This window comes from Mus caroli, chromosome 6 (assembly GCF_900094665.2).
Source record: "Mus caroli chromosome 6, CAROLI_EIJ_v1.1, whole genome shotgun sequence".
Taxonomy (NCBI): domain Eukaryota; kingdom Metazoa; phylum Chordata; class Mammalia; order Rodentia; family Muridae; genus Mus; species Mus caroli.
In genome coordinates this window covers 83,148,409-83,164,054 of record NC_034575.1, presented here as the reverse complement: position 1 = coordinate 83,164,054, position 15,646 = coordinate 83,148,409, and the positions used below count along the sequence as shown (strand labels likewise).

The following is a 15,646-nucleotide window of genomic DNA, read 5'->3' as shown; positions in this document are numbered from 1 at the left end:
TAAAATTACTTTTACAATATGGCTCTGCTAATAAGCATGTAAGAATGAATATTAATATTCTTCAGCAATCCCGAGTTTGAGTCTTGACTATCAACTCTGTAATAAACCTGCTTACTGACAGCAAAGACAAATTTGAAAATTCTAGAAGACAGTAAAGTTTGCTTCTCAGATAATACATTCCCTGAAGTACTGAGCAGTATCATTCTCATTTCCTCTCATGTCCAGTCCCAGCGAGTGAATCCAGTCTCTGCAGACAATGGGNGGTTCTACTTTATCCCCACTCCTACAGTATTGGAATTACCAATGCCTCTAAATAGTCTGCTTTCTTTTACATTTTCAGTCTTCCTTTGTTGAAGAACTATGCTGTAAGTTAACTTGAAATGTAAAAGCTAAATGCCCAAAACTTTAAATGCTGGGAAAGTGACCCCTCCTCCCTACAATACTTAGGCCCACCTCCCAGAAACAAAACAAAACAAACAAAAACTCCAGAGTAAAGGCATCAGGTCTCTAAGAATACACACGTAAAGTGGCCATCATGCTCTGAAGTAGGAGGAAGTGTTTATTGTCCCAAGCCTCACAAGATGAGCGCAACTGTCTCAACTTCCATGCAGTGGCAAGCTGCTTGCTTGCTTAGCATTCGAAGTCAGTTCTATTCTCAGCACTTAGATTTTTGCAAAATACAGTCATGGTTTGGAGAAGTTTTCCTGAAAATTCTCTTGACTCAATGAAGGCAACTCACCTTGCATCAGAAGCAAAGTAATATTCAACTGCCTTTTCCTCAACAGGGAACAGGCATGTCGTGCTGTCCACACGGGAAAGACCGCAGCTTCCTTTCTTGTCTTTGCCTAGATAGAGCACAGAGGTTAGGTACAATTAGCAAGCACAGAAAATCATGCTACAGTTTAGAAACAGGCACAACTGTTCATAAAGTCAACAACAAAAAGCTGAGCAGCCAAAAAACTCAGCAGTTCTCAGTGAGGTGGCTCACTGGGCTCCATGCACTAAGCAAGTGAGAACAGACAGAGAAGGCAGAGACACAGCACCCNCAAAGCCTTCATGGCAGAAAACAGTGCTGCACTGTAAACTCCATAAAGTCATTTCTTTTCAACCAGAAATCCAAAACTTTATTAATAATAACTTTAAAACTCTAGGGGCTGCAGGGCTAGAGACATGTCTCGGAGGTAAAGAACACGCACTGCTACTGCAAGAGGACCCAAGCTGGGTTCTCAGCATCCACATGGTGGCTCACATTTATCTGTAATTCTAACTCCAAGGGCTCAGACTCCCTCTTCTGCCTCCTGGGTACCAGGTACTCTNGTGATGCACATAAATACATGCAGGCAAAACAGTCATACACAAGACTTTTAAATTAAAAAAAATATTGTGCAATGAAAAATAAAGACCAAAAGACAGACTAGTAACAAATTATTTTTTTAAAAAGAAAAAACCTGTCTAGATTTTTATCAGCAAGTCAACCCAGCAAATTAGGCCTAGAATATTCATTAATATCAAAGCAAAGGGAGACGATGAGATGGCTCATTGGGTAAAGACTAGCCATTAAGCATGAAGACCTGAGTTCAAGCCCAGGTCTCACATGATGCTTGTGGTGTGTAGACATATACATACATATAAGCAAACACTCATACATAAAATAATCTCAAAAAATTTTAAAANAAATCCTTTTTTAAAAAAAAACCATACTGAGTTGTTTCTAAAGAGAGTAAAGTCATATGTGTATGCCTCTAATCCTAGTACTCTAGACGTTGAGGCAGGAATATCAACATCTCAGCTNTACAGTAAGACTTTGTCTCAACACACAAAATCTAAATTGAACAGCCCCAGAACAACATTTAAAATTACAACCTGCTATGTCTCTAAAATGTCCTAAGGCTGAGCATCCCTCCAAATTCTTGTGAGCTCATTGTTAAGAGAAGCATCTCCGATTGAAATATGTAAAAGAAACTGGGATGTCACTGACTATAAATGTCTATAAATTCTTTTTCATATGGAAATTCTCTCGCTCAAATGAAACTGTTTTCCAGTAGGAATAGGTGGTGGCTTTAAGATGAAGACAATGACAAAAGCCTGAAAGTCGGTCCACAGCTCTCTCTATAGCCCTCCCACCAAGCCTGATCTCTTGTCGTGACAGCATGGCACTGGGCTCCACACCATCTGTCTACTAGAACTAGAGAAACACAGCTATCTAGGGTCATCCCCTAGGAAAAATGTTTCTTCCAATTTTTGAAGCCCTCACCTAAGTGTTTGTTTGTTTGTTTGTTTGTTTGTTTGTTTGTTTGTTTTTTCGAGACAGGGCTTCTCTTTGTAGCCCTGGCTGTTCTGGAACTCACTTTGTAGAACAGGCTGGCCTCGAACTCAGAAATTCGCCTGCCTCTGCCTCCCAAATGCTGGGATTAAAGGCGTACGCCACCACCGCCCAGCCTAACACAGCCTATAAGATGGCACTCGTGGAACAGAGGCAGTGCGGATGCAGGAGCCTGGAGCTGTGGACTCAGACTCGGCTCTCACTGTGGGACTGGTCTTTTTTTGGGAACAGTGGGAGAGAAGTGAGACAGCGGANAAAGGAGCACTGTCAGGCACAAAAGGCTGNTTAAAGAAACAAGTACAACACAAAACCCAGAGCCATCCAAAGATGAGCAGGCTCGGCATTCTTTTGGTAACCGTTATTCTACAAACCAAAAACTACATATTAATCGTTAAGGTTTCACTTCTCTGAAGCCAGCATTCCCCTACCTTTCACATGGAAAGCCCTCAGCAGTTAGTAAACAAACAAAAGGTACACTGTTGTTCTCTCTGTGTGTAAGTCACTAAAATGGTTCAGGGTCTGCATAAAAGCAGACCAGGTGTGGGAGCACACTGCAGCACTCGGGAGGCACAGTCAAAGCTATGAGCTAAAGGTTAACCTAGGCTACATAGAGTATGTGAGTTAGTGCAGGCTATACAAGATCCTGTTTCAACCTCCTCTCAAAAAACAGAAAGAAGTAAAGAACCTGGTACTACAGAGATGGCTAAGAGGATTTCCTGTTCTTTCAGAAGACCAAGGTTCNGTTCCCTGAACCCGGATCAGGCAGCTCAGAAACACCTATGACTCCATCCCCAGGGGATCTGATGCCTCTGGCCTCCCAAGGTACCTTCACTCTCATCCACACACCCACATGCAGACACACATGCCTATATATAATAAAAATAAATAAAAATTAAAAATAATCTTAAAAAAAAAAACCAACCAGCCTAGGGGCTGAGGGCTGGGAGCTGGGGATACAGGCCAGCGGTAGAATACTTCCCTAGCATATATATGGCTCTGGTTTTGAATGCCACCCCAGGACCAATAAATAATGATAAACCCTCAAACATAAAAAATAAAGTATGGCTCCAAATTAAATAAAATCAATCATAATATCAATGTAAATATAACAGTAAAATGTCACGTACTAAATAAAGACCATTTAAATCTAGTTCAGTCAAGAGTGAGGCTAAGTCTCAGGAAATGGCTGCATACTTCACTGTTCCTTTCCCAATCTAAGCATGCATCTATATCATTTTAAAACAGTAAGGAGAAAAAAAAAGCCTTTATTTGAAATATTCCTCAAACCTCCCATTTTGCAAAACAGTTATTAAATAATGTAACTTTGGAAACGGCAAAAGCAAACAGACAAGATGTATCCTGCAAATTAGAAAAGTGCCAAAACATCCCCATAAAGTAAGCGCAGTTTAGAGCTTCAGTTTATTTCAAAAACAAAGAATTAGTAAATGAAGGAAGCAGGAGAAATCCTTCCATCCATGCAGTGCATTCCCACCTCGTTCTGCCTGTGATCCCCACCATGTGCACTGGGATCCAATCTGAGTCCTAGCTAAGGATGTACAACAGAGAAAAATTCTCTCGTCAGTGTTCACAACAAGCTTTCTCTGTCCAGACAGAACTATGTAATTGTCTGCACAGTACACACAGATCCACCAGAGAACATTCACTGCAGCATATGGAGCAGGGTCTCAGAGCTCCCGCACCGAACTTACAACTTACCTGTTCTGTACAGAATCGGAATGTGATCTGTAGAAAGCTTATGTTCACTCCGCACACCAATCAAGAGAGGGCTACCTCGCCTGAAACGCAATGAGTCAGAATCAAACCTTCTCCATAAATAATGCACTAACAATACACATTTTAAGTATGAATTCAAAATTCATTTTAATTTGAAATTTAATGCTCTTCAAGTGATTTAATTTTCCCTCTGAATTGAACTATAAAATAACTACATTAGAAAACTGAGTCCCCAGGCCACACCTGCCTACTTCTAATAAACAATTTTCAATTGGCAAATTACAATTGCATTAAAATCTCACTGAGACAGTGAAGCCCTTCCTCTGTGGCTGCTTTCATTCAAGCCTGACAGTGGCTCTGAGTGCTGGCAGGGAGGCCATGTGTCCCAACACACTCAAATATTTCCTATCTGACCCACTCCGCTAACTCATATCTTCTAACACTATATTTTAAACTGTTCTTTTAATGTGAAGAACTTTTCATTGTGCACAGACACCAACACATCCTTCGACATCCTGCTTCCGATTAAAGATGGCCTTCTGCTTTCAGATCGTCTGGGAATGTGTAATAAAAGCCTGAAAAACCACTCAGGTTCTTCTTCCTTTTTTTTTTAAGATTTATTTATTTATTATGTATAGTGCTCTGCTTGCATGTATGACTGCAGGCCAGAAGAGGGCACCAGATCTCATTATAGATGGTTTTGAGCCCGCGTGTGGTTGCTGGGATTTGAACTCAGGACCTCTGGAAGGGCAGCCAGTGCTATTAACCTCTGAGCTATCTCTCCAGCCCCCCAGATCTTAAATGTTCTTACTGCCCTAAGAATTTCATGATCATTTCTAAATATCCTAGCAAAACCAGTGGTTCTACAATTCCTTCGGAATCTGTCTGACACACATTTCCAAAAAATATGGAGAAAGTTAATGCTTTGGGTATGAAATTTAAAAATATTCCATATCCAAATTCATAAAGAGCCACCGTGCTCACCAAAGACAAATCACAATGCCAAAATGTGTTCTCTTTCCTAAGAGACTCTGTTAAAGAGAGAAGGAACAGTGAATAAAAATAGACCTCCACGGAAACGGTGAAGGGCCACCCACAGGTTACTGAGAAGTACCCTGTAACCTGAATGTTTCAACANGCATGTCAGTGTTAGTCCTTAAAAGAAAACCTATTGTACCTTGTGCCAACTGCTTGCCCGGGAAAATGGACACTTTTAAACACAAGAGCAAAGGCGCCTTCCTATGGGGGAAAGAAGNGTCAGTATTCTCGTTAGCAATTCTCAAACAAAACATTTCAGACATACAGCATTCTGCTCAGACACTTCTGTTCACGCTTGTGCTCTTTTGAATTAGTTTTTAACAAGTCTCCATTTTAGATGCCGCAGCAAGATCTCCCTAATATCCAAGCCCGCATCTTAGGTAGACACTGACTCCTGAGCTCTGATGTGAGCAAACCCTTATCACCAAGCTTCCGTTCCAATACTCAATGAAAAAGCGGAGCACCTGGAAAGTCACCTGTGTGCCTAGCATGTTTCTCAACAGACACATCTGTGTCAGACTACTTGTCTGTTCAGGAAGGAAGAGCCAACAGAGTCAAGCTCCACATCCAAAACCCNTCACACCCACTACCACTACCTCCATCCTNCACCCTCAGTTTGGACTTGACAACTATACACAACCGTAGTTATTAAAATGAGGTGGAGAGATGGCTCCCTGTTAACACCCGCCTCTGCACGTGTGTACACAGGTTCACGCATGTAGGCACACTGGAGCACCACCCACCCTATACACACCCACATACCAACAAAAAAGAAAAACCAACATACATGTAGATGTTAGAGGACAATGGTTCTGGAGTTGGTTCTCTCCTCTGTGAATTCTGGAGAGCAAGCTCAGGTTGTCAGCCTTGCACAGCAATTTGTCTACTGAGCTATTTTGTCACTAACACTTACTTACTTTTTACCCTCTAACTACAGTGAAATAGTTAGGATATAGCTACTGTAAAATAAATAGAATGGTAAATCCAGGGAAAGCAAGTTACTAAGTCAAAAAACAGTTTTACAAAATTCTCTGCATTGAATTGTGTGTGCGCACATGTGTGTGTCTATGTGCGTCTGGGAATGGGTAATAAAAGCCTAAAAAAGCACTCAGGAGACCAGCACAGGGCTGGGGAGATGGCTCTGTTGGAAAAATGCTACCCACACAGCATGAGTTCCGCCTCCTTGTACATGAAAGATAAGCAACAACAGTTTTAAGATACCCAATGCCAGTCTCCTGCCTTCACTCACACTCACACACACACACACACACACACACACACACACACACACGTTGACAATAAAATATCTCACAAATATAGCTGTCTAATGTTAGACTCCTATGAGTTAAAAAAAAAAAACAGCATAGTTCCTGTTCATTAAACATTTTAAGAAAGCTACTTGAAATTAATATTAGCATAATTACTTTTTCTTGCATGTTTGAGTGTGCTAGGCACATTTATTAGTATGTGTGTGGGAACACATGGTTGTGGTTATAAATGGGGGTGTGCAGGTACATGTGTGAGTATGGGTAGAAGCCAGATGTTTGAGCTAGCTGTCTCCTTCCACTGCTCTGTGCCGTACATACCAAGGTAGGGTCTCTCACTTGAACCCACAATTTGCTGCCTCACTAATGTAGCCAACCAGACAGCTCGATGCAAAATCCAGGCCCACCACCTCCTGGGAGCTGGAACTGCAAAGAGGCCACCANAGCCACCCAGCACTTATGTGGGTGCTGGGGACCTGAACTCCGGTCCTCACACTTGCATTGCGAGTGCTTTCCTGATGAGTTATCTCCTCAGCTAGTCCTGACACAAGAATCTTTATGTGGTGTTATGGTATGGTTTAATACCAATTGTTGGATAACTCTCTCCACCAAGGTGGTAAAACTGACGTCCTGGCTCTCCCAGTTGTCATACATGTACTTGACGAGCTTGGCAATGGTTTCTGTGTCCGTTTCAGATTCAAAGTCATAGCCTTTGCTTTCCTGCAAGGAGAGAAAAGGGAAAAAAGTCACACTTAAATATATACAATGTTAACTATTTTTTTAATTTAATGGTCCCTTTCTATTCACTTTAAAAAAAAAACATTATCTTTTTTCATTCTATTTTATGCATTTATGTATGTCTGTGCATGAATATGACTGGTGCCCTCAGCTCAGAAGGCATCAGATCCCCTGAAAGTAGAGTTGCAGACAGTTGTTTTTCATCCTGTGGGTGATGGGAATCTAGTCTTCTGAAGAGCAATATGTATTCTAAACCACTGGGCCAGCTCTCCAGCCCCCAGGCAGCAAATATTTTGTAGGATTTTTTTTTTTCTCAAAAACCAAATGCCTTTCTAATTGTGTGCACACATATATGCGTGTGTAGGTCTGTGAGTACAGGCTAAATGTGTCGCCGTGGTGTGTGCTTGAGGGTTAGAGGACCACCACGAGGCATCATCAGCTTTAGCTGTCCAGCTTTCTGTGGGTTTCAGAGAACAAACTTACTGCTGTCCCCTGGCAACCGCTTTACCCACGGAGTCACCTCATCAACCCCAAAGATCTTACTAGTTACTAACTTTTTTGGATGTCATACTGAATTTATTCTACCCAAAATTTAAATTAAAATTACCTAAAAATTAATTTATAATGGCAAATTTAATAAATATGAACCAATTAATATAGTTAATAAAATAATTAAAATTATTTTTAATCAAAATTAAAATCTGATTGTAGAGAATTCAAAATAACATTATTGAATACAACTCAAAAGGCTTAACTTAGATTTGCCGCATATGAATTAAACTGTAATGAAAATATAGTAGGATATATAATATTCAAAATACTAATTTCATGAGCAACAGTTATTTGGTGCTCCTCAACTGTCCAATGAAGAGCCATTAGTTATGCATGGTTATTTACACTAAAACTTAAAACCCAGTTTCTCTGTCAGAGCAGTTCAGCNGTCCTATAGGCACAGCTCCCACAGTGCTAGATACAGAGAGTTCTCATCACTGCAGAAACTCAACAGACGACACTGAGATGGCCCTGTCACACTACAGAATAAAGCTTGTCCTCAAAATGCCATGTAAGAAATCAGAACTGTGGGGTTGGAGAGATGGCTGAGCACTTGGGAGCACTAACTGTTCTTCCAGAGGACTNGGATTCGATTCCCAGCAACCACATGGCAGCTCACAACAGTCTGTAACCCCAATTTCTGACACCCTCACACACACATGCATTTAGGCAGGACACCAATGCACATAAAATAAAAATAAAATAAATTATTACAAAAAGAGAAATCAAAGCCGGGCGTGGAGGTGCACACCTTTAATCTCAGCACTCGGGAGGCAGAGGCAGGCGGATTTCTGAGTTCGAGGCCAGCCTGGTCTACAAAGTGAGTTCCAGGACAGCCAGGGCTATACAGAGAAACCCTGTCTCGAAAAACCAAAAAAAAAAAAAAAAAAAAAAGAGAGAGAGAGAAATCAATACTGTTCCACTGTCAGCAGAGAAATACAATGAAACGCCACAGCCTGGAGATCATAATGGGAATTACTTGAACATGTCTACATAACGCTGCACACCCCAACAAACTACCTCCCGACTCGCAGAAGACGGTGTCTTCCAGAGTCACCTCACTTACCAGAAACTTTTTCAAGTCTTTGTAGTTGGTGATGATTCCATTATGAATAACAATGAATTCTAGAGGAGATAAACGTATTGACCGAATATTAGGGTCTGGTAAATGCTATGAAGAGCTATCATTACGTGTAGGCTTCCCGTTGTGTTTCCCCTCCAGTTGTTGTCTTAGTGGTTGCCCTGGGGTTTGAACCCAGGACCCCTCAATTCGAGGCAAGCACTCTCCCAGCCCTCCTTTCTTGAGACAAGGTTTTACTATGTAGCCCAGGCCAGCTTTGACCTAGTGGTCATCCTGTCATCTCTGTCACCCAGCACACCTATACAAATCTATAAATAGATTCTTCTCAGGGAAAAAGTAAGTAATCTGCTAGTGGTCTCCTCGGGGTCAGCAGGCGCTCCCCAGCACTGCTTCTGAGCNGATGCACACAGCGTTAGTGAGCATGTACATGAGCCAACACACCAGTTCTGACTTCTGCCCCACTAAGCTACTACCCTCGCACTGGGGGATGAAAGGAGCAAGTCTCCTGTGCCTGTCTCCTCACTGGCAGAACACTACTCTACTTGGACACTCGGGTCTCTATTTATTCTTTGGTTGAGTTTAAACGTAAGTCCTTTCCAACTACAACAATCCCAGTGACACTAAATAAAGCTTGGGAACTAATGCCTACATATTTACCAGCGTCTATAAATTGATTTGGGGAAGGTCCAGATCATTCCTGGAATGTCACATGAAAATGTCAAAGTAGCATTCCAAGAGCAAATAAATATAATCCTGAGAGATCAATTTCATCTATTTTTATTAAATGATGACTGAAAAAATGTTAAAAATAGATTACCAAGAGTTCACAGTATTACATGTAGTCATGACAATATACTTTAAATTCATATATTGAAAGAATAATTATGACTGGGTATGATGACACATACCTTTAACAGCACTCAGAAGGTAGAGGCAGGAGGATTTCTATGAGCTGAAGACCAGCTTGGTTTACATAGTGAGTTCCAGGCCAGCCAGGGCTACACAGTGAGACCCTGTCACAACAACAGAGAATAACTATTACTAACTACCATGGTTCTGTGGCCCTAACAGGCCTGACCTCCTAGACTAAGCCCTCTTCGGTACAAGGCAAAGGCTAGTCAGTCAGAGTAAGACTGCTTTAAACAAACAAATATAACAGGAGTAGATGTAACTAGTAATACAAAACCAACAGGGAACTTACAAATAACACACTAAATTGCAAGAAAAAAAGAGATAAAAAGACTGACATATTGTAGAGTTACCAATTTTTATTATTGGAATTCCAAAATAACCTAGGGATGGGGTTAAGTTCTGTACACTGTCTGAATATGTTTTGAAATTTCCAGATGAACAGCAAATTAAAGTAACAACATAAGCACCTGGATTCCCCTCCCCATACTGCCCACTAAAATCAGTTCAAAGCACACACAATCTACTCATACCATTATTTTTATCAGAGCGCTGGGGGTGACTATTGACAGGATTGGGTTCTCCATGTGTCGCCCAACGGGTATGAGCTATTCCAAGATGCACATCAAATTCTATATCCAAGTCCATATCTTGTTGTTCTGTAGGAGATAAAGTTTAAGACTCCAGTATTTGATAATGCTGTAGATATAAATTCTATTAAAGAAAACTATACCAGCCCCCCTTATCCACAAGGTTTGTGTTTCAAGATACTCAGTGGACACCTGAAACTCCAATGGCACTGAGCTCTGCACATAGCAGGATTTCCTACGCTGTCACTGTTTCCATTTGAATAAACCACACACTGTGGCCTGTGGCCACAGCTTCTTCAGCTGGAGACACAACAGCAGAACTAGCACCAATTTGTTTTTGCTTCTCAATTTTAGATGGCAGATCCACCCTTACCTTACCTCTTAACAAAGTGAGCATTTGATTTTCCGTCCTTCCATTTTAAGTAAGAANGCTCGCCCTCCCCCTTCACAAGAAGCCCCTTCTGGCTTCTCTGGCAGGTCGGCAAGCCAGCATCAGCATCTTGCGTTTGGGGNCATTATCAAGCAAAGTAAAAGTCGTGCCAAGTGGAGACACATGAGCAGGCCTCCTATGCCAGAGCCATCCTCAGGAGGGGCTCCTGAAGCCTCTGCACTGTGAGGTATGCGCTTGCTCCAAACCCGCTGAACCCAATTTCTTTTCTAATTGCTATGATCGTGTTTTGAAGCTCAGGAACAATTTAAACCCAAGCAGTAAGAAAATTACTTTCCTTCCTTCCTTCTCTTCAACCTTTAAGTCTTCCTCAACTGTGTCCAAAAGGGGGAGAGTGGGAAAGAAGCAAACTAAGCACATTACTGTGAACTTCTTCATCCAGTGCCTTAACTTTTCCTTTCTTCTTAATGAGCTGGATTTTGCAGGCGTTGGCTTCCCAGTCTTTGTCATTGCCTCCNTCAAGTCCCACACCTAAATTAGCAAGAGGCAGGTAGAAAAGCAAGACTTAGAAACTGGCTAACAATACCAATATGAGTAAAAGGTAATAATAATTTAGGTAAATTATACATTCATCTAATTCATTTACCAAGTGAATTTTCTGAAAACCTACTATGTGTTAAGTGACAGCTGGGAACGTAGCTGAGCAGTGAAGAGCTTATTTAGCATGCGCAGGGCCTTGTGTTCAAACTCAGCATCAGAAGAGAGGGCCTGAGAAGGAAGGTCAGGAAAGAGGTGCGGAGCACTCAATCCCTGTCTAACAGTCTTCAGAGACAACAGACAGAGGAAGAATAATGATGATCAAATGATTACTTGGACAAGCAACTGCTACATAAATCGAGATTAAAGTGCCATAGGCATAGCAGAGACGTGCAAAGTGGGGTGCTCGCCTCGGAAGGAGTAGGCACCGTCAGGAAGGCATCTTCTGAGACTTAAGTTACTAAGAACTTGAAAAGCTTTCTTAGACCGTGAAGGTCATTTCCAACAAAAGTAACGTGGCAAGAACAGCTAGCAAATGCTCTGAAATGGCAGAGAGGAGAGGATGGGTTGGTGAGGGAGAAAGAGGACATTACAGCTGAAACAAAGCAAAAATGTAGAAGGCCTGATTTGCACAGACAAGCGAGAGGCACAGAAGGGCCCGATGGGACGTGAGAAGGCAGCAGCCGAGGTTCCCTCCAGGGTTCAAGGAAGTGTGGCACGATTGCTGATGGACAGAATGCAGAACAGAATGAGGTCTGCAGTGAGGACCACAGTAAATTCAGTTCAGCTATGAACCAGCAAAGTGCACTGCACTGTGGTCTACCCGGGAAGGTATTTCTAGAAGGCAGCTGGAAACCCAGGTCTGCAACTTGCTCATACCAATTAGATATGCAAGTCAAGTGTGATAGCACATACCTGAAGTCCTAGCACTTCAAAGACTGAGGCAGGAGGATGGTAAGTCTGAGACCAGCAGGGTCTACAAAAACTGTCTCAAAAACTTTACGCAAACAAAATACATGGACTGTAAATCACAATGTAGAGGTGATGAAGTCATCTCACCATGAAAATACAAAGACAAGTGAGCTAAGCAAACAACCTCCGTGGGTGAAACGGGGGTTCATGCCAGTCATCTCAGCACTAGGAAGAAAATGTCTACCCGAGCTATACAACAAGACCTAAGCTCAAATAAATAATAAAAAATGAAAAAGAAATCTTACAGAACATTCCTATTTAAGCAACAGACAAAAGAAAAGTTAAGCCTCCAAGGCTGACAGCAAACCTCATCATCACCCAGGAGAAGCTGCTATGTTAGGAAAGCCAAAAACGGAGAACTGAAACACCAAAGAAACAGGGCTGGGGACTGTCCAGCACCCCTTGCATGTGCAACCTTGGCTTCCATTCCCATACCTACCAAAACAGGAATGAGAAACTGACAGGATATCCCTGTGGGATCTTAGATTTCAGGAGGATTCCAAGCCCCTGAAAGGCTCCCGTGCCTACGTTCATGAACAGTGTGTTCCTCTGGATGGACTGCTGCTGTGTGTGTGTGTCTGGCTCTGAGTCATCTGGAGTTTACCTNGTAGAAAACATTCCTGTGTGCTATCACAACCTGCTGCTAGGACCATGAAGTGCATCCTGGTAGAGCAGGCTTCTTGGAAGCTGCTGCCTGCTTTCCTGCAGACTTCATNCCACACCTGCTCCCTTTCCTGATTTCACCCTGGATTCTTCTGCTGTAGTGAATCACAGAGCTATGAATGTAACTCTTTGCCGAGGCNCATGAGTCGCTAGGAACCANTGAAAGTNAGCTTCTGGTGGGCCCAACACAAGGAGCCAGAGTCAGACAGACTCTGCCAATCTCCAGCACAAAAAGAAAAATGAGTTTACAGGCCGGGCTGGAGAGATGGCTGAGAGGTGAAGAGCGTGTGTGCAGGAACCTGAGGCTAGTTGCTGGACCCATGTCAAGCTGCTCACAACCACATGTAGCTCCAGCGCCTGTAGTCATGGTGCAGACATACAATTAGAAAGAGACCTTTTACCATGTTCTACAAGTTGTCCCACAAAAATGTCCCATAGTTTATGGGNGGGATTTTTGTTTTTTGGTTTTTGGGTTTTTTTTGGTTGAGACAGGGTTTCTCTGCATAGCCCTGACTNTCCTGGAACTCACTTTGTAGACCAGGCTGGCCTCGAACTCAGAGATCCACCTGTCTCTGCCTCCCGAGTGCTGGAATTAAAGGCGTGCACCACCATGCCCGGCATAATTTATGGTTTTATAGTTAATGTTTGTTTGGTTTTAAAGATAAAGACTCCTACAGCCCAGGCTGGCCTCAACCTTAGCTTGTCCAAGGATGACCTTGAACTTACCTTCCTGGCTCTACCTCCTCAGTGCTGAGATCACAGGCCTGAGCCACCAAACCCAGCTTGCATGGTGCTAGGGATGAACCCAAGGCTTCATGTATACTAATCGCCTCCCCAAGCCCTGGAGTAACGTTATTCCTAAAGGAAATCACTGAGAAGCAATATCCACATAAANGATAATACTGCTGAAATACATTCACAAACCCTTTAGACATGACCAAAATTAAAAATTCTTAAGACTTGCATTTACAAAACAAAGCAAACACAAAGTAAGTCTCCTAAAATTAATAAAAATACTATTTAGATTCAAGAATCAATCCAAACCCCATAATATAATTTAAAGGAAATACCAGCAGAATCATATCCTCTGTATTCCAGTCTCTGAAGGCCTTTGATTAGTGTCTCCAAGATTTCTCGTCTTGTTCGAGGAACATGGTAATTTAAATAAGCAAATATACCTGCAAAAAATTTAATGGACACTCTGATGAATCAAACCTTACACAATTATGTTTAGGCTATGCAAAAATATAAAGCTAGATTCCACTTTTTAAAAAGAAATAAATTATTTAAAGTCCATTTAACTTTTTCAAAAGGGAAGTTTATATAAACATAAAAGATTAACAAAAATACGTCAAAATAAGTATTTAGTTGTTTCCAACAAAACTTATAAAGCTAACTATTTCCTTAACTGCCATTTTGTCAAGTGAAATTTATTTTTTAAAAAGCAAATTTGTGGGCTATATACTATTACATTACATATATACATTTTCTAGTATTTTAAGCCACAAAATAGTTCCTACAACTATAGAGCTAAAATAACTGAATACTTCTACTATAAATAGTGTTTAGTGATAAATTTTGTGTTAAAAACAAAACCTCACAATTTACTTTTTTTCCAGACCTGAAGACCACATTTGAGTCAAGGGCTCTATCATTCAACAACAACCCAATGTAATAATTTAATAATAATAAAAAATCTGACCTAAATACATAACTGCCTCAAAATGATTTGAATCAGGTTCAGGTACCATTGTGGACGAGCACAGACTGGAGAAGCCAGAGGTAGGGGAGAACCAGAGAAAACNGTGTCTTTGCTACTTTGACAGTTCTTCTTTTTCTCCCCCTTTGCCCCCTGGGTTCACCCCCTAACACTAGATAGAAACAACGATGGAGGGGAAAGAGGAATTAGGGAAATCCCTGAACCTAATGTCTTTCCTTTTGCTTCTTGTTTGACCACAGCTACCACAAGCAACCTTCCTAATCACCAGCAACTACCACCGCCACCTCTAGACACTCTGAAAAGTTCCCAGAGTTCCAAATGTCACACAATCACAGAAACTATCTGCAGCTGACAAAACCATGCCTCAGCTAGCGCTTGAGGCAAATTATGGTCAGTTGCTGTAGCCCCATATCCCCACACCTGGAACTAAAATGGAAACACATTCTAATAGTTCTGTACTTTAAGGAAACAAAATTCCAAAACTGTCACTACATGGGACCTCTGCACTGATCAACTCACAATAACTGTGGTTGCCTGTTCTAACATAGAAAGGAAAAGGGTTCATGAACCCTCACTCCTAACTGAAGAGATGTGGACAACTGGTGGCTGCTGAGGGAGAATCAGCTGTCTTTAGGGTGTGNCTCCTGGTAGGTATTAGTACCTTCTGCATCCCTAAAGTCCCTCTTCCCCTGCCCCCTTCCCTATTCCATACTTCTACAAGGGTAATACTGATTTTCATACATACGTTAGAAAGTGTATTTGCCATTCTGGGTCTGGTTGATTTCACTCAGCACAATGTCCTGAAATTCTTTACCTATATTTCTACAAATGACAGGGCTTCACTGTTTTAGACTGAGTTGTATCCGTTGTACAAACACACACGTTCCTTATCCATTCATCCAATGAAAGGCACGGTTTGTATTTTGTATTGGAAAGTGTTGTAATAAACTGGAGTTGAAACTCTCTTTGGCATTTCAAACACCCACTACTGGAATTGCTATCACAAGTGGAAAAGTCTTCTTGTTAGTCTGAGGTGTGATATGAGTGCAGGTGTGCACAGCCCCAGTCTGAGGTGTGATGTGAGTGCAGGTGTGCACAGCCCCAGTCTGAGGTGTGATGTGAGTGCAGGTGTGCAC

At 41.8% G+C, this 15,646-nt stretch overlaps 1 protein-coding gene across 2 annotated transcripts in view; it reads right to left on the bottom strand.

The window, feature by feature from the left end:
• Gfpt1 (glutamine--fructose-6-phosphate transaminase 1) overlaps positions 1-15,646 on the bottom strand; it is a 45,482-nt gene that overhangs the window by 23,889 nt on the left and 5,947 nt on the right. Inside the window, exons 2-10 of one of the 2 annotated variants that reach the window (XM_029478737.1) lie at positions 13,861-13,968; positions 11,042-11,149; positions 10,174-10,299; positions 8,717-8,775; positions 6,946-7,080; positions 5,235-5,296; positions 4,040-4,119; positions 3,816-3,869; positions 740-845 (exon numbers count right to left, since the gene is read on the bottom strand). In XM_029478737.1, coding sequence (XP_029334597.1) covers positions 740-845; positions 3,816-3,869; positions 4,040-4,119; positions 5,235-5,296; positions 6,946-7,080; positions 8,717-8,775; positions 10,174-10,299; positions 11,042-11,149; positions 13,861-13,968 — 838 coding nt within the window. The remainder of the gene's footprint in view (positions 1-739; positions 846-3,815; positions 3,870-4,039; positions 4,120-5,234; positions 5,297-6,945; positions 7,081-8,716; positions 8,776-10,173; positions 10,300-11,041; positions 11,150-13,860; positions 13,969-15,646) is intronic. The other variant, XM_021165076.1, reaches the window with a different exon arrangement.